The sequence below is a fragment of the Mustela lutreola genome, chromosome 3, assembly GCF_030435805.1.
Source record: "Mustela lutreola isolate mMusLut2 chromosome 3, mMusLut2.pri, whole genome shotgun sequence".
Classification (NCBI taxonomy): Eukaryota; Metazoa; Chordata; class Mammalia; order Carnivora; family Mustelidae; genus Mustela; species Mustela lutreola.
The window spans coordinates 180,185,810-180,213,782 of record NC_081292.1 but is presented as its reverse complement, the minus strand read 5'-3'; the positions used below and the strand labels follow the sequence as shown (position 1 = coordinate 180,213,782).

The 27,973-nt window shown below is 42.0% G+C and overlaps 1 protein-coding gene across 3 annotated transcripts in view; it reads right to left on the bottom strand.

The window, feature by feature from the left end:
* EPHA4 (EPH receptor A4) overlaps positions 1-27,973 on the bottom strand; it is a 144,272-nt gene that overhangs the window by 43,988 nt on the left and 72,311 nt on the right. For all 3 annotated transcript variants that reach the window (XM_059167923.1, XM_059167922.1, XM_059167924.1), the window contains exon 6: positions 16,690-17,028. In XM_059167923.1, the coding sequence (XP_059023906.1) occupies positions 16,690-17,028 (339 nt within the window). The remainder of the gene's footprint in view (positions 1-16,689; positions 17,029-27,973) is intronic.

The following is a 27,973-nucleotide window of genomic DNA, read 5'->3' as shown; positions in this document are numbered from 1 at the left end:
TAACAGCTGATACAGTTAAAGGCTTGGACCATGTCGATCAGAGGAAAACCGAGAAGAGGGGGCAGGTGAGCGTATCTGGCCGCCTCCACAAGGCACTGGCACCCGCTTACCACCATTTCAACCAAGCAGCTCTCTGAGGTTACTTGTAATTATCACCTTTAAATTCATATTTGCAAACTTAGGCAACACACAGAAGGTAAGTAATTGTACCGGAGCTATAAAATGAGACTGTAAACCCAAGTCTGCCTGACTCGAAAGTACACGAGCCTCCTACTGTACCCTATGCCTATAAACACACACTCACTAAATTAGCATTTGTTAACTGCCATGTACCAAACACCGTTTAAAAGGTCTTTCAAGAATTAATTCATACAATCTTCAGAAAAACCCTATGAGGCAGGTACTATTATTGTTCTCATTTTATAGTAAGGAGATCAAGGTACAGAGAGTTTGAGTGACTTGCCCCAAGTTACAGTATGTAAGTGGTGAATTCACAAGTCAGGTCCTAGAGCCCACATTTTCAACCACTGAGCCACAGGAGGCTTCCAGTCTCTCCCCTCCTGGCACTTGTATGAAATGAGAGATTTGAACATTAAATGGCTTGCTCTCCCAAAGCATCACCAGCCTGAGTAACAGCATACCCTACATCTGCTATATGTTACTTAGGTATACGACTGTCCCCATTCATTCTTGGTCACCAAAAATCAGGAAGTAACTTGGACATGACCTCCGTTCACAGACAAAGCTTAAAAGCTTTTGGAGATGAATCACCTCACCAGAGAACTACTTAAAGACCTAAGAAGAGAACTCTCTGAAATAGAACAATTCAACTGCAAAAGAAAATAACAGTAATTGAAGTTAGGGGAGGGGGAGGGGGTAAAAGGCAAGCTTCTGGAAGGTTGACAATGTTCTAGTCTTTGCTCTGGTTTATGGTTACACAGGTGTTTGCTTTGGGATAATTCACTGACTGTACATTCGTGGCTTATCCACTTTTCTGTACATGTGTATAGTTCATAATCAAAAGGCTAAAACTAAGATATAAAGGATGGAATAAGAAAGTTAGTATTAGAAAGACCCATCCAGTATCTTTTGTTAACCCTCTGGGTAAAGGTCTAAAGGTGTCATGAAAGATCTGAGTTTTTGCAAATTAGGACGTTTCTAACTATTTAACTGTTCTGTTTCGTATTTGAGCCACACAGCAATTCCTACTCTCTGTAGTAAAGAAAATGAATTTCTTAAATGTTTGTTTTACTTTAAAAACTATCTTAAATTAACATTACTATATGTATAGCCAAACCAGTTGTAGGATTACAGGGGGTAACAGGGGCGCCTGGGTGGCTCTGTTATTAAGACTCTGTCTTCAGCTCCAGTCATGATGCCAGAGTCCCGGGATCGAGCCCCACATGGAGCTCCCTGCTCAGTGGGAAGCCTGCCTCTCCCTTTCCCACTCCCACTCCCCCTGCTTGTGTTCTCTCTCTCTGTCAAATAAATAAATAAAATCTTTAAAGAAAAAAAAAAAAAAAGGTGAGTAACAGTTCGACTTGGAAGGAAGGTCCATGTCCCCTAGAAGTAACTGAAGATGACTTCAGGCACTGAGTGTCTCCAAGGTAGTTGAAGTGTGTCTTCTGTTTCATTGAGAGCTGCTTGTTTTATTTTCTATTTGCTTACTAAGAAACTTGTTGGCAGGTTCCAACAAGGGTAGCCCAATATTTGCCAACAGAAACATGGCAGGATTCAGTGTGTATTTCCTGTTAAGTAAGAATGCCAGTCTGAGACTAATAGGAAAACAAGTCTTTTGACTGGAAGGCAATTTATAAGAATTTGCCTGAGAAAGACAACCGTTTTAAATGGGCAAAGTTAGCAAGAATGAATGAGATAACTTTTTTTTTTCTCTGAATGCCTCTAGGAAGATGAATCTTTTCACTGTACCTCAGTAGATCAAGAAGTATCTAGGATAAACTCTTGGCTGAAATTATTTTGTATGTGTTTTGATTAGAAAGGACGATGACAAGCCTTGGGCAAAGGGAGCTCCTCCGTGCCCAACAATGCCTGCCAAAATTATTCTGGAATACGGAGGATGGTATAAAGGAAAGGTTCTCTTCTGCCGAGCAGAAATACAGCATAGAGAGTGGCTGTGAATCAAGGCTTCTATTCCTCTAGCTGTCAATTGCACTGGAGAGCTTCAGGCATTCCAAATCTGGAAAATAAAAGCTGTGCTGTGGGTTTCAGGTTCTCTTTGTTACTCAGACAGCTGCTAATCGTCCCGCTGTGTTTGGAACCAAGGAGACAATGCTGTAACATTTAGCTTTTTGACATCCGAAGCATCTAGATCAGTCCCCTATTAAAGATGTATTAATCACAAAGACTCTAAAAGCCAGGAAGATAGATGCACCTAGTAAATCTTTGCTGTTGCCTTTTACTTCCCACACTCACGTTTCTACATTTACAGGCAGAAGTGCTTAAAAGCCTGCTCCAGAAACTGACCAATAAAGAGCCCTGTTCATTACTTTATATCAAATGCCTGATGATTTCCTACGCCTGGAAAAGCCTTTCAGAAGGAGGTAAGACATTGATCACTCTGCTAAAAGAGCCTGTCTGTTTCAATAAATAGATCCACTGTGACTGTTGTCATCTTGACTTTTCAAGTGTGATAACTAATTCAGGAGTGTGGCTTTGTTGCTACAGGGACATCCAAATCATCTGTGTAGTTTCAAAAGAAGAAGAAGAAGAAGAAGAAGAAGAAGAAGAAAGAAGGAGGAGGAGAAAAAAAAAAGGCCATGAGCTAAACCAACAAAACTCCAGGCAGCAAAATATCAATACTACCAGCACCAGCAGTACTAATCAGCACCACGACTACTAATACTAGTGCTACTAATAGTACTCATTTTACTTGGCCTCCAAGTCAGGTCAGATTATGCCCCAGGTCATGACCTGCCTGAGAGTGAAACGGGAGCTTATTCTGGGTTTGGACACCTGGAAAAATGGAGTAAGTGTGATGGATCAAGCTTTCAAATTCTGCACACCAAAATTTATGTTAATAAAAAGGTTTCAGAGTTATTCTCTCACATGGGTCTTCATTTCACAAGAGCATTCCAGAGAGACATCCAACTCTCTCCATCAACGAGTAGACCGTCCATAACATCTGTTCTGAAGGGGTGACCTAGTTATCAACCACTAAACAAAGAAAAAAAAAAAAAAAACAGGTAGCCTGACTGATGTTACCACAGAGGCCCAGAATCCAATTTTCTTTTTTCTTTCTTACCTATAATCTTCATCAGAGATACCTAATCACCGTGACACAAGAGGAAGAGAAATGTCTCACCACGAGGAAGCTCCTGTTAACTACGGAAAAGTGGCATTCACCATTCCGAGTTATTGGAAATCTTCTGAGATTAGATTGCTATTTTTTATTTCCCAGGCTAACAGAACCCCTAAGAGTCAAGTGCAGCATCTGCATGATGTGAGGCTGGTGCCAGCTCAAGGCGCTGGGTTCCTTGGCTTTCGAAGGAGTCTGCATACATCATGACGAACTCCTTCCCCCTCACTGTCTCAGAGACAGTCCACCGTCTTCCAAATTGAAAGAGTAGGAAGTCAATTAGTGTCACTTATGATGTGAACACCTGTCGACTAAGACCTGGACTGAGACCAATTTCATTACCATAGTCACTCAATGTCTGCCAGATGGTCAGGCCTTGGACCACTTATGATACAGTCCAGATTCAAGGAGGTGACCTAAAGACAGAAAGGTCTAGAGTCCCATTAGTCATCTCCTGAGCCATCCAATTCCCCATCACTTTTCCAATTGCAACAGGATACCTATTTTTCCTAGTGGTCATTTAAAAAGACCACAAGAGCTGCTTGAAAAAAGAAAAAAGAAAAAAAAAAGTCATGGTGACCAGAAATTGAGGATATTCGCTCTTAAATGATAACCACTTTTACCAGCCATTGTTATTTTTAAATCTGAAACTACTTTTTAATAACTCAACTTTCTCTTATTGCATTTTAAAACACATGGACAGAATAAAAAAAAAACCCACAGAAATGAAAAATATCAGACAAAGAATAAAGTGAAGCATGAAATTATAGGCTACAGATTATCACTGACAGGATAAGACAGACAGGCTGAGGGTACATTTCAATACAATTTTAGTTGCAAATCTATGTGTTCTTTGCTACTTGGAATTTTTCCAAGTCCAAATGTTGCTTGGCTTCAAGAACAATGGCTAAATGCTGAGAAATGATGGCCATGGATGGTAGAGTAGAGTGTTGCAGGTGGAGGGGGGAAGGGGAGAAAGAAAAAATCAGGATGATGAGCACTACTGTGACTCTCCCTCATGTCCCCAATTGGCTTCTCTACATGGAAGTCTGGGGACGTTCTGAACTCAGGGAAGTCGAATACTCAAGGGGCAGTATCCATGAGCCTGAGAACAAATGCCAAGGAGCCGATTTTTCAGTAATACCTAAGGAAGCCTTCATTTTACTTGGAGCTCAATCTTTCCCTCCCGGTTTCTTGCTTGCTATGAAGACAAGCACAGAGTGACTGATACATGGAGAGAAGTGATGGAGACCTTTGGGTTAAATTACAGCCAACACATTTTGCAAATGCTTCATATACAAATGGTCACCACATGCTATGCTCTCAAAGATGTGGCCATGAAATGATATTCTTGAAGCCCTCATGTTTGAAACTCTATCTTTTTGGCAATTGTCATAAAAGCTACGATCGAGGTTAGAGAAAGGAGCATAATTTATGACAAGGAATTTTAAGCTTGGGAATTTGCAACAATAGAATTATTATTTTTTTAAAAAAACATTGGGGTATCTGCCAGAAACAAAATGTATAGTCCAGATAGTTTAAACTCCTACAGGCATTATAAGTCCAAAGCTGAAACAACCAAGCTATTAAATTTTAAAATGTTATTAAGGCCAATAGATGTCTCCAGCTGGATCTGTGTTTGTCCAAGATAACTTTTGTAGGCATAAAGAATAACAAAGGATGAATTAGGAAATCTATCATTGTTTTAGGACTTGAACTTTCTTTTCTTTTCTTTCTTTTTTAACTAGGAGGTTCACAGCATCTCACTGGGGCCTCTCTTTAACACAACTTGCTGAAGTGTGAAAATCAGTATCACGGGCTCCACTCAGGAGTCAATCTGTAAATACTGGCAAGGACCTCATTAGAACAACACATCGCCTAGAGAGAGTCCCACAGCGTGGTCTCCGAGACAGACCCTGGAGCGGGTCTCCTGCACACTCCAGGCACTTATGGGAGTATTTCGTGTGTGTTCTGAAACAAGAAGGGAAGAGGAGCTGGAAAGAAAGAGAAAAAGCCGTCACCCAAAGCACACCTGCAACGAAGGTTATACTCCTGAAGAATTAACAGGGACATTTAAAGGGCTTCTCTTCGGTCATTCTTACCCAGACAATACCCTTTGACATTACACAAAGATTCCTTCAATGTATCACCAGCCTCTTAGAGCCACACCTGAATTAGATGACTACTTGGCACTGGTTTGCTATAATGAGGACAGCGAACACAATTTATGCTTTTTAAGTTCTATGACCTGTGCTCTCGTTACAAGATACTCACTTCCACAGGCTGATATTCTGCCATATTTGTACTCCCTGCTTTCAACAGAAAACAAAGCAACAAGCATCCCCATTATATACTGTGATAATAATCATGCCCCTATATTTAAATGGGTTGAAATGAGATGATGCTAGCTTCAAGAGTTCCCAAGCTTCCCAAAGGATCCTCCCAGAAAGATTCCTAAAATCAGGATTCAGTGGATTTCAGTGCAAACAAGAGCTACACCAACAACTCTTAAGATGACCTAAAATTTTCAGATTAAAAAATAAAGATTTTGATTATCTTGGAAAGTGGAAAGAACATTTATTAAGCTTAGTTGCATATCTGAAACCCCTCACCCATCTGTATGTGTGCCCCTGCTTTGATAGGGTAAGATGGAGGAATCTATACTCTCTTGCCCATCTTTAGACTTTCTCTATGCTCAAAATACACACTTAGTATGCTTCAAATAAAAAAAAAAAAATAGAGTTGATTCAAGAAGCAGATTTGCAGCTTGCAGTATGTTATATAGACAACGACGACTCTCTGGGGAGCCATTGTGAGCTTGACCCTCTCCGTGTTTGTGCTAATGGATGGATCTTACCAAGCTCCTCATATACAGTGAACCTATTGGTGGCAGGTCCCTATTTAATACCCACTGAGAAGCTGAAGCTATGTATTTGTCTTGTTTGTATGCATACATCACCATCAAAAGGTTCCAAGATACAGATTTTTTTAAAAAAAATCATCTACCCTAGAGCCTTCATTAAAGAAGTCTTTTTGACAGTGAGGCCAAACCGCCTGAGAAATAAATTCACAGAGCTTCTCAATGGAAGATGCCAGGCAAAAAGGAGTGGCCCACTCTTCACTTCTTCCCTCTTCCTCTCCTTGTAAGAGTGATCGCAAAATAGAACAAATATTTCAAATCACTGTCATTTTACCCATAAGATTTTTTTTTTTTTTGAGATTTTATTTATTTATTTGACAGACAGAGATCACAACTAGGCAGAGAGGCAAGCAGAGAGAGAGAGAGAGAGGAGGAAGCAGGCTCCCTGAAGAGCAGAGAGCCGGATGTGGGGCTCGATCCCAGGACCCTGGGATCATGACCTGAGCCGAAGGGAGAGGCTTTAGCCCACTGAGCCACCCAGGCGCCACTCCCTTAAGATATTTTAGATAGATTTCTTTGAAAAGTGGCCCTTGTGCTTTGTCATAAAATAAATAAAACAAAAAGTAGAGGGTATTATGCTAAGCGAAGTAAGTCAATCAGAGAAAGACAATTATCATATGGTCTCTCTGACAGGAATTTGGGAGGCAGGGCGGGGGGGGGCATTGGGGGGATAGGGAAGGAGAAAATGAAACAAGATGGGATCAGGAGGGAGGCAAACCATAAGAGACTTAATTTCAGGAAAAAAAAAAAACTGAAGGTTGCTGGGCGGGGGAGTGGGGAGGGATAGGGTGGCTGGGTTATGGACACTGGGGAGGGTATGTGCTATACTGTGTGCTGTGACTTGTGTAAGACTGATAATTCATAGACCTGTACCCCTGAAGCAAATAATACATTATATGTTAATAAAAAAATAAAAACAAATAAATAAATAAGATAAAATAAATTAAATTAAAAATAAAATAAAATTAAAAAGATGGTTCAGGAGAGCCACAAAGAGTCCCCTTTAGAATGAGCTGACCAATTAATCAGAATAGAGGAAGAAGGAATTTAATGTAAGATGTATTTCTTCAGCACTGTGCCTGAACTGACAGCCATTTTGCTGACTGTTCCGTCAAATTCCCACCACACTCTGGGTACCCACTTTCCCATGTGAGACCAAATCATTAGTGACATTTTCCAATGAAGCCATGGGGTTCACTAGGCAGGCGACCACACTGATGTCTGGAACCACCTTTCTTTTCTGTTATTGTAGCTCTGGGGCAACGTATGGAATCTTTTTCATTTTTCTGGCACAGGCAAAGGAGGGAAAAGTGTGCCTATTGGTGGGGGAGGTGGTCAAAAGTTGGACTCTGGGGGAAGACAGTAAAAGAGCTATTTTTAATGTGGATGGATAAAAGCTTAGGCTTGCTTATCTTGACAGATTTAAAAGCAAAACCTAAAAAAAAAAAAAAAAAAAAAAAATGTCCTCACAAGCCTTTACCTGAAGACAACATACGGAATGCTCTCTCACTATATACCCACATGAAAACAGCACGCAGATGTGGGCGTGCAGAGAAGGCTCTGTTCAGTGGGCATGACATGGACACGCATTTTAATGAGTCCCCATAGATTTAAGATCTCTCAATGCAGAATTAGTCCTGCAGCACGGCTCTTGGTTTTCCTGGTGTTTAAAGGAAAAAAAAAAAAATCTTTAAAGACATTAGTAGGGGGTTAATGGGAGGTTTGATAAAGTTTCTTCGGATCTTCTTATTAAGGCTCAGTGCAAGCTCTCTCCAGAGTCTCTTCGAGCCCCTCTGAGAAGGTAGTCATTAATTTAGCCAGTTGGAGTGATAACTAGTCAAGGTAGAAACCAATCTAAAACCTTTGCTAGTCTTGCACTGTTCATTTCTCATCTCCGCCAGGCACTTATTTTTCAAATCGCTTGATAGCTTCTCCAGCGGGTGCAAAGTCAGTGTTAGTGTTCAAAGTAACGAGCACAGCGCTAAGAAATGAAAAATGAATCAGAAATACACTGTCAAGGGTTTGGGGTAAAAGCTGGAGAATGAATTTTCCTTCCCACCAAAAATAAAGTGTGTGTGAATATGGACATTGATGTAAAAGTGAAGGGATGGGAGTAGAGACACAGTGTCCTCAGTCATGGGTGTAAATAAAACTTCTACTTCCTTAGACAGAAAAACAGTTGACTATTAAACAGCATGGGTTTGAACTAGGCAGGTTCACTTACATTTTTTTTCCCCCTAATACAACACTGTACTATAAATGTATCCTCTATTCCTTATGAATCCCTTAATAACATTTACTCTTCTGTAGCTTACTTACTGTAAGACTACAGTATATAATATACATAACGCACAAAATATGTGTCGATCGATTGTTATCAGTAAGGCTTCTGGTAAGAGTAGGCTATTAGTAATTAAGTTTTGGGGAATCAAAAGCTGTATGTGGATTTTTGACAGTATAGGGTAGGTGCGCTTAACCCCTGCATCGTTCCAGGGTTAACACTATTATCATCTTTTTAAAATTGCAAAGCAATTTTTATCTACATACAATAATTACTGGTTCGTTCTCTACACACACACCATTTGTCTATGCTACTCAGTCAGCCTTGAAGCAGGATAATTTAGTAGGTCCTTCTATTTTTTTCCTCCTCCCTAGAACTTGTGGCACCCACCCTGAATACAAATTCATGGGCCCCGGTGCCATACACAAGCGGCTGTGTACCATTGTACATCTCCCAGTTTATTTTATTCTTAATTATGATCATAATTAGTGAGTACGCTTAATAATTACAGAGGTGGCAACGATACTCAATAGACATAAAATTATTTTATGTATAATGTTAGAATCAAGAGACTATTCCTTTTTTTAAAAAAAAATTGTACTCCTTGTTTTTAAATGTACATTTCCTAGGCATTATGAACTAAACCAGGAACCCATAGCTGGATCCGGGCTATTAATGAGAAAATCGCTGCCTGGCTTCTCTGAAGCCCATTGTGTGCTTGTTTGGGCCTATAATTACTTAGGCACAGAAAGGACTCTCCAACCAGCTTCCACTGAGAGGTACTAATGATCACATACCAACCACTGGGGATGGGCGAACAACTTCCCAGCAAAATCTCTTGACGCAATCGCCCTACGATTTGTTGAAAGAATTTTAAAATATGTCTTTAGAAAGATTTCTGATTTAATATTCAGCAAGTTTCATCATGAGCTTTTCCTTTGACTTTCTTAGGAGTAAGAAAACTATGACATGATTTACTTGAAACCAAAGGCAAACGAGAAATCATCTCGGCGAGGGGACAATGTCAAAGAGCAGTGCCTACGATTGTTTAAGAAGAAAACTGCTGCCAGCACCAGCCAGCCTGCAACACTGCTCAGAATGCACGTTTTCAAGAGCCCTGAACGCTGCCGTATCAGAACACTTAAGCACGTACCCCGTTCTATTGAAACCTGAGTGTCTACTGGGAAAAGACCCGTGGTACAAGACAGCACAGGCAGGCTTGAAATTCGACCTGATTCCCTGAAACCGTGTTTACATAGTCAAAAATCTCTAAAAACAGAAGGTGTCTTGCCAAATATTAAAACTGTTTTGAAGGGTGTCTGGGTGGCTCAGTCAGTTAAGCGTCTGCCTTTGTTGGGGTTAGGATCTCAGTGCCCGGATCCAGCCCTGCCTCAGGCTCCCTGCTCAGTGGGGAATCTGCTTCTGACTCTCCCTTGGTTGCATCCCGCTGCTTGTGTTCTCTCTAGATCAAATAAATATAAAAAATCTTTGCATAAAATAAAACCATTCTGAAGGTAAGATTGCCCTAAATGTTAGAATCCATCACAACCTTGGCCAGGGTGGTTTGTGACAAATGACCCTAGCCGCTCAACATCCCCTCAGACTCCTTCCTGAATCGTTCTCTTTCTCAGTGCAGTACTTCAGAGCAGGGGTCGGCAAACCTTTTTCCACAAGGAGTGAGATGGTGAGTATGTTCGCTGTGGAGGACATGCACTCTGCTGCTGTCCTGTGAAAGCCGTCTCAGATGATACCTGGATGAAGACGTGGAGCTTCGTTCCTAGAAACCTTCCCTAGGGACACTGAAAACTGAATTGTCTAGCATTTCCCAGTGGTGCAGAATATTATTCTTTTGAAAGAGAGAAACCATTTTTAGTGGGTTGTACCCACCTGTCAGAGGATCAAGATTTGGCCCCTGGTAGTATAGTTTGCCAACCTCTGCATCAGGGCATTAAAAGAAGTCAGATATTTCATACTGACAGTCAGATAGTGGATACTTTTGAAAGCATCAACAGAGCTTCCCCACCCCTCACTCCACTTGCCTTCCTTTTCAAGCTTACAGAAAAGCCTCCATTCTGGTCACATCTTATTTGGGTTAGTATTTTACTTACCATTCCCCAAAATCACCAGGACTGTGCTTTCTGCCTGTGAATTTGATCACGACCCACATTTGAGGCCACTCTGGTGCTGCCTGTTACACTTAGCTATGCTTAGGACCCACTCCAGGGTGACCTTGCTCTTCAAGGCCTCTCACCCCAGGTCAGACTGGACCTCCAGACTTCTCTCCCTTCCTCCTGTTCCTTTCTATCCGTAGGTATCATTACACAAGAGCCCCATACTCGACAACTGCATTCCCTACAATCTGATCAGAGACAGAAGAATTATACACACCGAAGCTAAAGAAATTTGCCAAGGCCCTTTCTGAAGCCTCTTCTTCATTTGATATTTATCATTTTGTCGGATTTTTTTTTTTTCAAATCACACAAAAGTTGTCTAAGCTTCAGACCCCACAAAATTTGGTGCCACCATGCCTTGTGCACATTACCTAACTCAATTGCTCTAAGATGTTTCCCTTTCTACCACCATCTCCCTGAAGCTTTCCTCTTACCATGTAGAAGACAGGTAGCAATTATACCCAGTGGGGATGAGAATTCCCACTGTTCTCCATTATCCTACTCAAATAACATAATATGTCTAATTAAAAGATGACAGAGAAAGAGAGAATGGGAACCTATCAGTTGAGTAGTAAAAGACAGTCTGCCTCTTTCACTTAGTTATTTTCTTTTCTCTACTCATTATTTTGGCTTTATTAAATTTATCGCTACCTGATAAAGAGTCCACTGTTTTTACTATAAATAAATGTGTTAATCGACACAGGGGTATTGAGTATCTACCAGGGACTGTGCGGCGGCATGCCGTCGAGGTGTCCTGTCACTTCACCATCAATGTACTATTTTCTTTCAGTCTTAATTGTCCAGCCTAGAGAACAAGGCCAGTCTAACTAACAAGCAGCACCAGTTCACTCGGTGGTAAAGCAACTGGGTTTCTTCACAAGAGGTCCCAAGGGGCCTTTTCCAACTGCCTATCCTCTAAGATAGGGTTGGGGGCATTCTGTTCCCAGCATGGAGAAGCAGAACCAAGCAAAGGCAGGATCTTGATGGAACACTTAGAAGGTCGGCATTTCTATGAAGTCATGAAATCTGTTTATCAAACGTATCACTAGAGCAGACTTGCTCAATCTTGGCACTGTGGCCGCATCAAACCAGATGACTGCTGTAGGGCTGTCCTGTGCATGACAGGATGGTTAGCCATATCCCCGGCTCTCACCCACTAGATGTCCTGGCCCTCGTAGCTGAGATAACCAAAAATATCTCCCAACACTAACAGATGTCCAGGGATGCATGCTGAACAACTCACTATCCCCGTGATGCAGCTAGCTTACTGTTTCGCCTTTCAAAGAAAAGACTTTGGTAGGTTTGGGTTTGGAGGTAGAGAGGAAGCAGGATTCAGGTGCATTCTGCTAACTCTGTGGGAGTATTTGGAATTTTTTCCCCATCCTTGAAATTGCTGTTGGAGCCCATTTCTGAACAGCCATGAAGAAGCCCTACTTCTTCATGCTCATAGCCCATGGCTATATTCTTGGAATTACAGACTTTTAGAATTAGAAAAGATCTTAGAGATCAGCTAGGTTCAAACAATTATGTAATCCACCAAGTATCTGAACTCCTCCAAACTCAGTGTGTTACAGATGTTTGTGACTAGGACACTGCAGCTGTGCCAAAGAGAGATCACTAGATGCCATTTCATTGTCAAGTATCTAGAATAGGATCTCCTGCAAAATAAAAATCTGAAGTGTGATCATTTGGGTGCCTAGCTGGCTCAGTTGGTAGAGCCTGGAGCTCCTGATCTAGGAGCAGTGAGTTTGAGCCCCATGTTAGGTGTGGAGTTTACGTACACGTGTATGTGTGTACATACACACATATGTACATGTTTAATTGTCCCAGGTGCAGTTCAGGGTTAGGAGGGAAGACGACCCATGGCAGTTCATCATGATTTAAAATAAACCAAACACCCTCAAGTATGACTCGGCCCCAGAGCTGGAAGACAGGGGTGGGGACTCAGGGAGGGAAACGTGCAAACTGGCTTTGTGATAGTAAGATCTACTGTGGGCTGCCATCTCAGCATTTTTTTAGCAAAACTATTCACGGTTGTGTTGCTTGGCCAGGAACACCTTGTTTCATTTATACAGCATTTCTCTGTCCCAGTGACATGTCCTGTATTCATTTGCCCGAGATGGTCCACTTAAGGAAAAGTAAACCAAAGAAAAGCCATTGAGAAAACAAATCACCCAGCAGTCTGCTTGCTCATTTTTCACAAACACCAGAACCATCTCCTCCTAAATGGAAAACACAGCGGTCGCTGGGGAATGTTAGATAGAGGAGGGCGAACATGTTTTCTCATGGAACTTCCCTTTGCACCTCCTAGAAGGTAACACAGGAAAGTGACAGGGTAGGGACGAATTGCCTTTTCCTCATCTCTTCTTTTCCAAAGGTGACTTCTGTGGAGCTTCCTACCTTCACCCCCGCCTTCCCGCTGCTCGTTGCTCCTTCCAACTCTTGGCATGGGGTGGGGGGGGTGCCCAGGGGTGGCGATGGGAGCAGTCCTACACCCCCTCTGCTCTCCACACCTACAGACTTGTCCAGGCTGAACAACTTCCATAGCACAGTCTTTCTCCTTGTGGGGAGCCTGTAGTCAGCCAGCTGAGCTAGTCTCTGGGTGGCCCCCCCGGCAAATGTCATTAGAACCAGCCCTTCTGGCCACAGAAATAAAGCTTACATCCTTCAATCAGAGGGTCAGCAATAAAGCTGACATCCTGAGTTCCCTTTGTCTTGGCTCCAATGTCAACTGGGTTTGAACTCGGGAGGGGGAGGAAAAGCATGTTATTTACCTCTTAAGACCTCAACAATATGATTTGGATTAGAATGGTTTAAATGGCCATGTGAGAACACCGGCCCATTCACACCACATTCCACAACTAAATGATCAAAGCCTCGTCAAAAGACCATTTCCGTGCCCAGCTACTCCAAGTCTGGTTTCACCAATGGGGAGCACGCCAGGCTGAACACAGGGATGCTACTAATTATCCAATCACTGTAAAAGAAAGCAACTTTGTCCTTTCGGGAACAGGGAGGAGGAGGGTGCTCCCGGGTTTCAGGTACTGGCCCAGACATTAGCTTGGGTGAGTCAGGTCACCTTCACAAACCTGTTCAGCCATGAGAGTCTCAGAGGTGGTGGTGATAAAACCAGGTACCCCAGGAGGGTCTGTGTCTGTTTGTTAAATAAGTTACAAGAAAGAACCCCGTGAAAACTGGGCAAAACCAGACAGCCGTGAAACTGTGGCTTTCAGGTAGCAATGCTAACAATCATTTGTTCTATGTATTCCTTCCACAACGAGCCATCATTGTCTATAAAGTCCCTAAGGAATTTAGTTTAATGAAATGATAGGAACAAGTTCAATTAGAATATAATTGTGTGTATGTAAATATGCTTAGGGGAGCTTTGATAGAGTTTATGGTTGCTACATTCACCCAGAGTTTTGGCCCACGTTATTAATTTGCCCTACCATGAAGAATCGGGTTTGTTCATCAAAGATAAACTATTCCACTGATATTGAATTAGGGACCTCCAAATCATAGCAGGATAATGAGGCAGTGCGTCGCACATGTACAACTCTCAGAGAAGCGAAAGCTTTCTGGCGGACCACATAGGAGGTCTCCTTATTGAAAGATTTATTTTTAATTTTGAACAGCTTCCCAGCATTACCCTTCATGAAAATTAAAATACGGAGCTGGAATTTTGTCCTGTTCAACAAACCTCCTGGCAGGGCTACTCAGCCACAGCAGAGACAACCTCACTGTGTCAGAGGAATTCCCCGTCCACGTTTCTGTTAGAGCTCAAAGAATTATACCTACATTTCTAAAAAAATGTGGGACTTTCTTCCTGCCTCTCTTGTAACGTTTTTTGCACATTTTCTTCCTTTGGAGGATTTTTTTTTAGCCTTCCTTCTTTGCGCTTCTTGGGCTTTCTGGCCTGGTAGGAGCTAGCATAATCCAATAGCTTGAATTCTTACGTGTATTATATAGAGAGTCATAGCCATACTCCTCCCCGCAAATCTGGAGGAGCCAAGCCTGTCCTCAGCACGTCTCCCAGAGGCTGTTCTTTGCCAAAGAGAATGACTTCACCTTGTATAGCCTCAAAAGGTACCTTCCTACTTTTAAATCCGTTAAGAACACGAAGTAGTGATGTGTTTGAGGGTAAGTACATAGGCTGAACATAAGAATACTTTTTTTTTTTTTTTTTTTTTAAGATTTTATTTATTTATTTGTCAGAGAGAGAGAGCGAGCGAGAGCGAGCACAGGAAGACAGAGTGGAAGGCAGAGTCAGAGGGAGAAGCAGGCTCCCTACGGAGCAAGGAGCCCGATGTGGGACTCGATCCCAGGACGCTGGGATCATGACCTGAGCCGAAGGCAGCTGCTTAACCAACTGAGCCACCCAGGCGTCCCTGAACATAAGAATACTGATTGACTCATAAACCAGATTCTTCAGCGGGTGGACAGAGCTTGGCTTCGTTAACTCAGAGACACTAGTAGCACCAATATGTCTTCCCAACATCTATGGGCAATATTTCCAAAAAAGAAATAATAAAAAGCTGGCAAAGACAGAGTACTCGTGATACTATCACAACCTCCTAAAATCATACTAGTTTTTGTAAAAAAAAAAAAAATAAAACCGAATACCATGAACAGCGCTCACCACCTGTAAGTGCAGATATGAAAGACAAAAGCATAACCAGATGATCTGTTCACGCCGCGTATTTTAAAAAACTGGTTGCGTTTGTGTAGCTGAAACTGCCCTCTGGTCACATCTGCCATTCTAGCTCCAGCTTAAAATCTTGCCCGCGTCATAACTTTGTATTTATTCTAGAGAGTTCAAGGCACAGCAGAAAAATAATGACTTTAGGTTGGGACGCTGGAATCCTTTTCACTGTAGGATCAATTAATATAGATATATTTAACCATCGAGTGCACTTACTGAAACATTCATGTAAGAGGGAAGTGCAGTGAGAGGGGACAGGGCTGCGGGCAATTTATAATCCTTTTCCAGCGAAGTTTGTTGCTCTTAAGAGCCTCATGAAAGAGTAAACCACAGTTCTTTTCTCCTACTCCCCTTTAACTCGGCAGAAATAACTAACAAGGAGCCAGCAGAGATCCAGGGTGGAAAATGAGTGCGAGAAAGCGTGGAAACGTTTTCAGGGGAGGACCGGGCATGAGGGGGTCGGGAGCTGGAGCCTAGAAATGCACACTGTGATCTGCGCTTTTAAATATCCAATATCCAAGACTTTGTGACAGTTCTACAACTCAGCGGAAACTCTTTGTGAACAGAGGATGTTTTCACATCTACAGAGTTATAAGTGGAAAGCAACCCCGGATACCGGGAAAACGAACTCTCTTCCCCCACATGTCAATTATGGATTCAACTATGGAAGTGGCTGCAAAACCAGTAGGCGTTTTCAGGAAAACGTCGTCAAACCACACAGAATGCCCATTAAACTATTTACTGTTCGTAGATTTACATGATGATTCTAGCAGAGGTCCAGATATGTTTTTTAATTTCTAAAAGACCAAACAAGATCCAAACAATAGCCACGGATGCTTTGGCTGGAAAGGCAGCAGATGCCGACCTAGCACTCTGCCTTGGTAAAAATCAATTTTATGATCCAAAATAATCTGTTAAATGCTCTGATGTCCAACCATGGACCTGTGATCAACATGGCTGATATGAATCCCTTACAAGAGAAGTCCAACATGGAGTGACCCGGCTGACCAGACTACCATCCCCTTCCCATCAGACACTGTCTTCTAATCTCACCGAATCACCACCACTTAGTATAGGTCATGCTAGGCAGCTGGTGCCCCCAAAAAATACTTGCGAGTGAATGCATGTTCTTCCAAGTATCTTTTGTATGACAGAGCAGCTCATGGGTTTATAATTAGATCCGTGTGATTCTACTTCAATTGTAGAACTTTAATATCATTCATGGATACCAACATAAGCATCTCCCCCCTACCCCCGGAAAAAATTTGTATCATATAACAAAGGAGATCTTGTTCCTACCTGCTTGGTTGGTTGTTACGGTGACAGACACTGACTGGTCTGGGCTGGGATTATACTTGGACACTCCATTCACCGCCCAGATTTCAAATGTGTAATTGGTGTGAGCCAGGAGGTCAGTGATGGAAACTTTGGTGGTTTTCAGGCCATTCTGCTGTGGGGTATAGTGGACCCCACTGCCACAGGGTCGGCACTTGCTGAAATCACCAGCTCCGCATTTCTTGCACACCACATTGTAGGAGATATCCTGGCGGCCACCTGTGTTCTGAGGACTGCTCCATTCCAAGTTCACCGACGTCTCGTTGACATTCGAGATCAAGTTGAGGGGAGCAGATGGTGGGCCTAGAAAAAAAAAAAGAAAAAAAGAAATAAAGAAATAAAGACACACACACAGATTATTACACCAAGAACTAAAACTATCCTCTTGGAATCACTCAGAGTTTACATTATTCTCTGGAGGTAAGGTGGGCCCATGTGGCAAAGAAAGCAGAAAGCAAATTACCCCACAAAAACAGATCTTTTTTCAAAGAACCACATGAAAGAAGGCTGCCTGTATGTCATTCTCAATCCTGTGCGAACAACAGTAGCACTGATTGCCGCTCGGAGATGTCGTGCATCTCGACATCAAATGGGCTTCGAGTGCAGGCTTCTCTTTGAAGTGGCAGGAAAATACCAGAACTTATCTAGTTTTATCTCATCATCTGAAAACAGGCATATGAATGTGATTCTAGGATCCAGGGCCATGGTGGGACTCTGGGAAAGGAACAGTTAATGTACTACTTTTGAAGATCTATCATGGTTCCTAAGTGCAGCATGTCCTCAAGGTGGAATAAAATTAACTGAATTGTCTGGAGAGGCAGGCTCTTCGGTTCAACACAGCAGTCGAGAGTTCACCTTTTTCGAGGTAATTCGTGGGAACTGGTGTGACCTGGCTGCAGAGATGTCAAAGGTACAGCTGTTGGGAGATCCCAACTTGAGGCAGAGATTACGTAAAGGCTCCCGGGCCTCATCATGCCCCTCAGCGGCCCAAAGTCGCACCGGGGCCCTTTTAAGCATACTCATTCCCACCAGCATCAAAGAGTTTATGAAATGGGAATGATGCTGGTGGCTGTTTTGAAACAGAACAACTGACTGCAAACAACACAGTGGTTGGTTTTAAAGACAGTAATAAATATATAAATAAAAGGACCAGAGAGCCATGCCGAACCTTCTTGTTTCTTGCTGTTTCCACATGCCAAGAAGTTGTCACACACGCTGCTTTCAAGGAGAAGAATTCGGGTAGGAGAAGGGAGGGCATGTTCCTGGTCTGAGCCACTTCCAAAGGCTGCAGAGACACCTGCCACACTCTAATGAAAAATACTTACTCAATGGAACACATGGAAAGTCCTTTCTTTTCCTTCCTCTTTCCCATTCTGGTCTTGCAGAAAAAGAACCAGAGTGAGTTTTAATGAACATTTGAAGTTTCTCGCTCACCATATTTATTCTATTTCTAATTTACCTGCAATGACAGCTTTGAGGGAGATGTTTCGTGTTCATCAGTTAAAGGAAGTTAAATAGAGGCCTGTACGAACTGGGAAGAAGCTTTAGCTAGTCAACCATAATAGCATGTGTTGTCCCAAAGTAGCCATTGAGAAGGAATTGAAAGAGGTAACCTGTTCATCAGGAGCCATACACAATATTTATTACTTAGCTCATGCTGATGAATGGCTAAAGGATTTTGGTGGTAACACTGAATAGGGTAACCCACCCTCCATTTCTTTTCTTAGCATTTACTTGAAGACTCACAAAGCAGGCAGAACTCCCTATCTCCCCCTGAGACTAATTACCAACAACCACTCTCAGTTTTGAGATCTGGTCCCCGTCCATGTTGTTAAGAGTGTGTTTAAAAGATTACCCCCATAGAAGTCTGCAAGAAGAAAATGCAAATGTATTTCTTCTTTAGGTTTCAAATTTATACGTATGGTCCCTAGCACACTGACTGGACTATAATAAAGATACGTAAATGGTTAATGAATAAATGAAGTTATTTAAAATCACAGTGTCCTACAGACAGATAGGATGTTAAGCATCATTTGGTCACATAACTTCATTTTCAAGATGCGGGAACTGAGATCCAGTAAGTGGATATACTAATACTGAAATCTCATGCAACTGAGTGTCAAAATCAGACTAAAATCCAAAAGTACTCCCACTCTAAGGTTATTTCCACTCCCTTATGGGTGTTCCCCATCAAAGGTATAATACCAAAATCAGTAGTTTCAGCTAAAGTTTGAGATGTAAAGGTAGGGAAAGGGAAGGTGTATTTCAATCCCGCTCAAATTCTAGATAGGTTTGCCACCACGGTGAAATCCATTAGCGGTCTGCCACTAAAGCTGACCACAGCGTGGTTTATAAAATGGGTCAGCCATGGGTTCTTATTTTGCTGTGACTTCCAGAGTTAAATACGAGTGACTCTTAAATCCATTAACCTCCTTGCCAAGGTTCCTGGACCACTTTCACATGGGAAAATGTGACACAATGAATCAAGCAATGCAGAAGCAAAAAGTCAGTTAATTAGTATGTAGGACGGGGCATGGCAGTGTCTAAACAGAGAAGAAATGGAGCAGAAAAGGAAATGGTCACAGGACTCAGACATAGAACACTGCCCTGTGGGGGCGAGGTGTTGGCGGAGGGGGTTGGGGAAGGGGAGGGATGACACAGGATTCCAAAATGGAAGGCTGGACCAGAACCAGTGGTAGCCTGGAACAGCCTCCTTCCTTTGGGCAGTGAGTCTTATTAAAGACACCCCTGAAGTAGATGCTAAAGGAAGGAGCGAAGACAGGACAAGGCAAGTTCAAATTCAGTGATCCCTCCGTGAGTGGTTTGGTGAATTGCAATGCATGTGTTTTATGTGTTGCTGCCATAGGGAGGGATGTTATATAGGCTTCAAAACTGGACAAGAGCACAGTTTTGTTTGGTGGTTTTTTTGGCGGGGTAGGGGAGAGGCAGAGGGAAAAATGCCCACCCAGGACGATTATAATGGTGTTCTGCCAAGGCCTGGGAAAGGGCTCATGATTTATAAATTAAAATCTTAATGGTGGTTGTGTTTTGTTTCTGGGATCGTGGTTTTCTTTTCTTTTTTTTTTTTTTTAAACTTGTGTCAATTAAAAGATCATGAACATATTTCCTTTATAAGGAGGGACCATCTTTTCTTCAGAAAAGACTGTATTCTCAAGACAAGGAAAGGACATACTTTAATACAGCCAAAAGTCTAGCCAGACCCAGCAGTCATACTTAATATTAATAGCTGTGCCTTAAAACCATTATTTGTAGAAATGGCTATCAGGAAAAGAAAACAGTGTTCTGCATAATATGGGCTCTCTCAGTAAATACAAGGAATCCAGGAGGAAAAAATTTAAATCTCCGATTATCTTGTCTTCTGTTTACGTAAGTAGTGTATCTGGATATTTGGGAACAAGTTAAGTTTCTGAAAAGTGATTGTGCCTTTTTCATCAGAAATCTGTTCAACTGCAAGAAAGTCTCCAATTACAAATATGAGATCTAAAACAAAATGGGATAATCATACCACTTGTTTAAATTTTCTAGTCGCCATGTTGAGATCATATCTACTGAGCGGATAGCATCAGGGAACTTACAGGTCGTGTGCATGGCAGGATTCTGTCCTTCCCAAAACTTCTCACTACTAGCCCCTATGTAGGATCGGCTGCAATCCCGCTTATACAACTGTTCCACATTTCATTTATTTCTATGTCTTACTCTGTCTGGAAAATGCGATGGGGTCCTGCTAAGCAGACATACACTACACATCTGTATGTATCATCATTAGATGTGCTCTTCAAGACCATTGATGTCTTCATCATTTCCCAGTGTCTCCCCTGATTCCCTGTTCAGAGCAAGTTCAACACGTTTGAGGAGCCGACGAATGAATGAACGTCTAGACAGAAAACTCACAAAGTCCTCTAGAGTGTCTGAGGCCCACTACCTACGGTACTGGGTATTAATTATGATGAATTAATAAAAATATACATATAAAAATAATGAATACATACAGCCATCCCTGAGCTAAAGCTGGAATAGTCAGCTCTTCCCATGGAGACTCATTAGTATTAAGCCCAGTAAAGGAGTATCGCGGTGTACCTAGTTTAATTCGACGTCCCGTTTTTAAAAATACTTTGGGAGGATTCAGTCGGGCTATGTGTCATATCCTGTGCTTACTCCTATTAGGAGGGACTTGTGCACGCTTTCATGTATTCAGCAGGCACTTACTATTTGTCACCTGCTTTCAAAGATGGAGGAAAGAAGAACTCTGATTCATTTTGATGCTTTCCTGGATAAACGGAGGAGGGGAGGGCAGGAAATCTGAGGGAAGGAAAGCCTGAAGGAAGCCAAACATGGCTGAGCACAGGAGGCACAGAGCAGACTCTCTGCCGGCCCTCAGCATTTTTATAGCTCCGTTACCAGCCAGTGTGGCTGGGAGTATAAAATGTGGGCTCTGTGGGGCACCTGGCTGGCTCAGTTGGTAGAGTGTAAGACTCCTGATCCCAGGGTTGCAAGTTCAAGCTCCACACTGTGGCGATTCCTTAAAGGTAAAATCTTAAAGGGGCTCCTGGGTGGCTCAGTCAGTTAAGCATCTTCCTTCAGCTCAGGGCATGAGTCATCAAGCCCCGCATGGGCTTCCCGCTCAGTGGGGAGTCTGCTTCTCCCTCTCTCTTTCTACCCCTTCCCCCCATATGTTCGCTCTCTGTTTTCTCTCAAATACATAAAATCTTTTAAAAATTTAAAAAAATAAAATGAAAACAATGTGGGCTCCATCAATCAAATTTTGCTAATTTAGGATTGGTTATTCTGACTTTCTTTCCCCATCTTGGTTCCAGATGATGGTTTATTCAGGTTTGAAGCTGTGGAAAAACTTCGTATCTGAAAAAAATTTTTCATTTTCAAAGGCAGGCTAATATTTTCCTTATTAGCCTTTAAAGAACCACAGTTTCCCTTCACATTTTATTTTTATCATCAAAATTAAGACATTTTTAAAGACAAATCAATCAAATTCTAAAGACTATGTAAGGAAAAATAAATGTCCTTCCTTTACTTTTTTTTTTTTTAACTTCTTTGGAATTCGTGTATTAAAATCCCTTTCTGCTGCCAAGAATGGGGCTAGAACGTTAAAGTCTTTTAAATTTCTCATGTTTAGAATGCCCGTCACATTTTAAATATAATTTAGTGGCCTAGATAATAATGGCTCTGCTCTCAAGTCAAATGCAATATTCCTTAACCTACGAATCCTTTACAGTAGGATTCAACAAAATTTCCTCTGTGAAGAACCCGAGGGAGAGTCAGTATTTCAGGCGTTATGGGCTATACGTTCTCTGCGGCCCCTATTCCACTCTTCGCTGTACTGTACCCCGAAAGCAGCCAGAGACAACACGGAAACAAACGAATGTGCCTGTGTCCCCAAGAAAATTATATTTGCAAACACCGAGGGCAGTTGAATTTGGCGTTCGGGCTAGAGTTTGCCAACCCTAGCGGCTGACAAGTTTTGGGGAGCAACGTACCCTCCCCTCAAAAAGATGCTCAGAGGAAGCGTCATAATTTAGCACGTTAATTCTAGAGACTTCCAGCACACTCTGAACCTATGTAGGCAGCTCAGTCCAAGAACTCCTGATTTACACCCTCAGACAGCCCTTGGCTTCTGAGGGGAAAGTTACATCTACCTTCACTGACTCAGGAAGAAATAAAATATGTGAAATATTATGGCCTATTTCTTGAGTTTCTCAGTGCTCTGAAAGAAATGGGGCGCTGTATTCCTGCCACTGTGGATAAATTGAATGAACATCCATTTGCTTCGCTGGTGTGAAATACTTCCTCTCTAGCACAGCAGGCACCGGTGAAAGGTGCTACAATGGGTAATTATTATTTTCTGGTGGGATGTCAAGATGCATTCAGTTGGGACAGGAGTCTGACAGAATGAAGTCCCAAAGAAGCTGTAGCCAAATTACAGCAAAAGCAAAGGGCTATCATATCATATAATAAAATATCATATCATGTGATATCATAAAAGGAAGCTTGATCTTCCTTAACCCACCATGTGCTCTTTTCTGGGAAAAGACAACCTTCCAGAAAGAAAGCACATACTATCTGGAGAAGCTGAGTGAATGTGACATTTAAGAAGGGCGATATTCGAAGTATAAAAGAAAATTCCAGCCATTCTACATATCTTAGTTCTTCCCTCCTGTGTATCAGACTGAAGTGTAATTCCTGAGTAGTTCAGAGAACACATTTACTGGCTTATGTGAGGTTTTAAAGCAGCCCCATGCAGGAGAACCAATGTTAACACAGCCACATGAAATCTCTAGGACTCTTACTTTAATAAGGTCACTGGAAAGGGACCAGCCAACACCAAACCTAAGTCCTAAAATGCCTCTGATGTGAAGGAGGACTTTCCATAGAAAGTCAAGGTTAAACTACGTGCTCCCTAGGCACCCCGCCTCCAAACCACAAGTCTGATTAAACTCGTTTTTTCATTCTTATAGAAAGCAACTGGAACTTCAGTAAAACATGGGGGGCAGGGGGGAGGTAGAGCTGTGATCACTGCAGCTAGAAGTGGGTTCTGCTGCAGGGTTTGAATCCAAATGGACACGTGGTCTAATACGCCACAGCAGCCTGAAACTGCTGTTTCTTATAACAACTGTGAAAGTACGAACAGACTCTAGAGCCAAGGGGAAAAAGAAATCAAGCTGAAAGTACCCATTATTGGGGTACTTGGGTGGCTCAGTCAGGTTAAGCCGCCGACTCATAATTTTGGCTTTGGTCATGATCTCAGGAATGTGCGATCAAGACCCATGTGGGGCTCCACAGTTGGCCCAGAATCTGCTTGGGATTCTTCTCTCTGTCCCTCCATCCTTCCCCCCACTCACCTAAGCTCTGAATAAATAGATAGATAGATAGATAGATAGATAAATAAATAAATAAAATCATTTTGAAAATACCCATTTTTAGCACAACTCTAGACATACAACTCATAGTTTAGACCTGGTACCCTGCCAGGAATTCTCTGCCCTGACTTGTTCAATAGCTGCCTCCTTACTCCTTGGGGGGGTCTCAGCTCAGATCCTCCCTTCTCCCTCCCGACCACTCCCTGCAAAGTGAAATGCTCCCCTTTCCCCCACCGTGTGCTAACCGCAACATTCTTTTTTCTTTCTTGTGAGAATTTTAAATCATCTTATTTATTATTTATATTCCCATTAGAAAACAGAAATATTTTTTTCTGGTTCGTGAGAGTATCTCGAGCCCTCAGGAAGATGCCAAACATACAGCAGACCCTCATTAGGTACCTGCTGGACAAATAAGTGAATTAATGACGACTCCGTAACCCAGTCCGGCTCATTCCATAGAAGCATCACCACCATAGCACTTGTGTATGTTGCAAAAGCACATTCCCCCGCAAAAAGAAAAAAAAAAAAAAAAAAAAAAGGACAATCACAGGCTAGAAGGTGAACAAATTCAAATGTGCAACCAAAGCAATGGAGCAGTTGAGGGGAGAACAAAAGCAGCTGGGCTCCTAGAAAGAGTGGCTTCCAGAGCTATCGCAGACATTTAATACGTAACGGATTTTTAATCACCATTTTAAAATTCAATGTCTGGGTCATGAAATTAATTCTGGATGTGGAAAGTAACATTCCCCAAGAGCATGGGCAGAAACCTGACTCTTAAATGATCAATTTCTTCACATGCTACTACTGTCACCCTCCCGAAACGCCAAGGCAACCAGTACAAGACAGATCTTCTGAGGAAGAGGTGCCGTGGGTCTCAAGTTTCACTTCACAAGGCTTCATTAATCATGCACAACTTTGGGATTGTCAATAATACTTCAGTGCCTCCGCTGGAAAACCCTCCAACCCTCCAGATAAGCCTATGTTAATCTCTCTCCAGCTGAAAGACTGGCTATAGGGCAGAGTCAACAGTTGGGGTTGTAGGTTTTGATGGAAATGAAGCCCACGCCTCCCCCTCCCCCCCCCCCGCCCTGGACAGTTGTATATGTTGCCACCATTAATTGCTTTCCCTCTCCTCGCTGCTGTGGGTTAGTTTACATAAAGACTGCTGTTCGGGGATTCCCCTCCTGAGATCGATGGATGGTGCGTTAACCTTTGCTCATGGCAGTTTGTGTGTTTTAATGATGAAGAGAGTCAAAGCGTAACTGCCCGTTATTAAAATAAAAAACAAAACCATTTGGATGCATCAATCACTTATTGCTCCCTGAAAAAGTCTTGGCTTCCAATCAAGGTAACTTCTTGCTGCCATTTTGGCACTACCTATTTTAACATCCTCCTTCTCCAGGAAACCTTTGTCCTTCCCGGGTTAATTGAGGTTTTGCTTTATTTATTTTAAGATGACTAGCTGACGGCTGAAGTACTTTTAAAAGTAAACTCCCAGCTAGCCATGAGGAAGCTAGAATGTGGAAGACTGAGAAAAGTGATTTTTTTTTTTTTTTTTCCAAAATGATCTTTAGAATTAGCTCGCCGGCGAATTAATTGACATTTCTTGCAAAGTGGTTTTTCGTACTTTATCTTGTTTAATTCCTCATAATAAAATCTGACAAAAATTATTTATTAGCCTCAGCCATCTGATGACCAAAACGAAGATAAGAAAACGTTAAGCAGAGCCGCCCAAATTAACATCACCCAAATGTGCAAAGCTATTATGACCAGAATGCCTGATTCTGAAGCTATAATGGCCCCTGTCAGAATGACATAAGCAATCTGGAGGAAAAAAAGGAAAGCACAAGTACGAATTTTTTGTGGAACATTCCTCACTTTCTCACTTCACCCCCGAGTCACCCTTTCTCCCAGCTTCCTTCTTCCTTCATGCTGAAGTTTGCTGGCATTACTTCCTGGATGGTGGGCTTGCCTTAGATGAGTTACCCCCTCTCTGGTAACTTCTCTCTCTCTCTCAAATTCTATTGAAGAGAGAAATTAGGAAGTTTCTGCTAAAGGCTCTTTCCCTGGGGTGGGGTGGGGGGGAGAGAAGGTCCCGGGAGGGTGGGAGTGGGCAATCATATCTATGCAGTAAGACTCTTCCCTCAGTTCTTCTTCTGCTGAGCCACAGACAGAACAAAAGCAAAATCTGATAGTAAGGAAGGTAACCAGTGCTCACCCCAGGGGACCTGAGCAAAATGTGTAACTGACCCTATTTCATAGAAGCGTGCTGTGCACAACCGCTGTATGACTTCCATGAACAGTATCAAAAAAGCTATCCAGAAATGACAGGGCTCAGTTGATAACAAGCCACTCATAACTGTTCATAGTGGTGGAAAAATCACAACGACCTGACTAAATGGCATTGGCAAATTACTCAAGCCTCTCATGAAAACATCCATCACCTTCCTCAAACCTATGGATTGCCAGTTGAATCCACATGATACCATTAATCCCTATAAAATGTCCACACTGGACTGTTAATCTGTATAAAATGAGAAGTAGAGGCTGGAGGGTAAAGAAAAGCCTAGAATAGCGTTGGTCTGAAACAAATAATTTGGGGCATCTGGGTGGATCAGTCAGTTAACTGGCCAACTCTTGATTGTGGCTCAGATCACAATCTCAGGGTTCCAAGATCGAGCCCCATGTCAGCCAGCTCAGCAGGGAGTCTGCTTGAGATTCTTTCTCTCCCTCTCCCTCTGCCCCTTCCCTCACTTGTGTGTGCTCTCTCTCAAATAAATCAATCTTCAAAAAAATAAATAAAACAAATTCAACGAGATGGTACCTAATCCTTATTAAATATCCTAAAGATTTTTTTAAATTTTACAAACAACCAAATGGCAAGTGATCAGCCTGGGATCCATTCAGTCCTTTCTAGTAAGCATTACTTGGTGACCTTTCCCCCGTATTCCTGTCTTTGGATGAGAGTCATGCACTTGGATTCTCTGGGGGTGCTTTTTTCCTATTAGTCAAAATACTGAAAGGCAATCAGCAAAGAAGAGACAAGAATGTGGGTTACTCACTCACTGATGTCAGCCTGCGAACTACTGAGATCTAACCAAAGCAGCACCTAAAAATGAAACCTGTTGAGGATTGTATCTGAATCATCAAAATCTTAGATTGTTCTTATCTGTCTGATATGGTTGAGGGGCAGGCATATCAATGGATCACCAGGGAGGCAGCAAGACTGTACATTCTGAACTAAAAACCCGGTCACACAATCTGGCAATGGGGGAGTTGGTGTCTCAGTCTGAGTTTTTATCCCAAGACAAATGAAATGCAGTATGAAACGGTATTCTCACAGCACAAATTTGATAAATGATGTGAAATAACAAATTTCCCTGTAAATCTAGGATCCAAAAAATTTTCATAAAAATGTGTTCACTAAAATGACTGACTACATGGATGATAAAATGTGATATGGCAAGAAATCTATCAAAGGATCTCCTTAAACACTTGGATTAAGAACACTTCAGGCATCTTTGGCCTTTGTCCTCACTTGTACCAACCAGTCTTTCACTAGACCTAACTACGCTCTCATTGATCAATTTCACAGACTGTCCAACCTCACATCAGTATACTATTAGTTACTTGAAGGTCTAGAGAAAAGAGTACTATGCTTTTGGGTGGGGAAAAAATGTAGTTTACTTAAAACCAAAGGCTGCCTTTTATGCTATGGTTTATACATCAAAGACTCATGGTAGACATCCCTCCCCAAATCCTGTAGCCAGACTGTTAAGCATGTAAATCTTTGGGGCAGAGAACTGAATCAAACATCAATGGCACCTTCAAGGGCTTGTTTGAAAATGGATGTTGAGATTTCCAGAATTAAAGCACTTAAAAAAAAAAAAAAAAGAAGTCTCTCTTCTCCTGACCTTGGAAACAAGTAAGGACGATGTTATTTTAATTTGCATTCAAATTTTAACAACACAGTCACACAGCACCTCTGGGATCCACACTGGGTTTCCACTGAAGATTGCTCATCATTTCATTATGGTTCATTATGTTGATAACTGTCAGAAAGCATTAGAAGTGAGGGCTTTGAGTAACAGAACTGAAATGGTAATTTTAAAACAATACACTTTCTGGAGGAAATACAGTGGCGCACTAAATTCAATTACAAAAGGCAAATGTAAAGACAAAGTAAGTGATGTTTGCTGTTTGGAGCCAAGCTATTTCAATTTCTTGATAACCCAAACCTGCAGAAAGCTTTTTCAAATCAGGACCTTTCGTCATAGATCTTGGTAAATTTGCCCTCATTAGCTCAAAGCTTCTCCAGTCTGAATTGTCTTAAAAGCTGCAAATTTGGAATATTT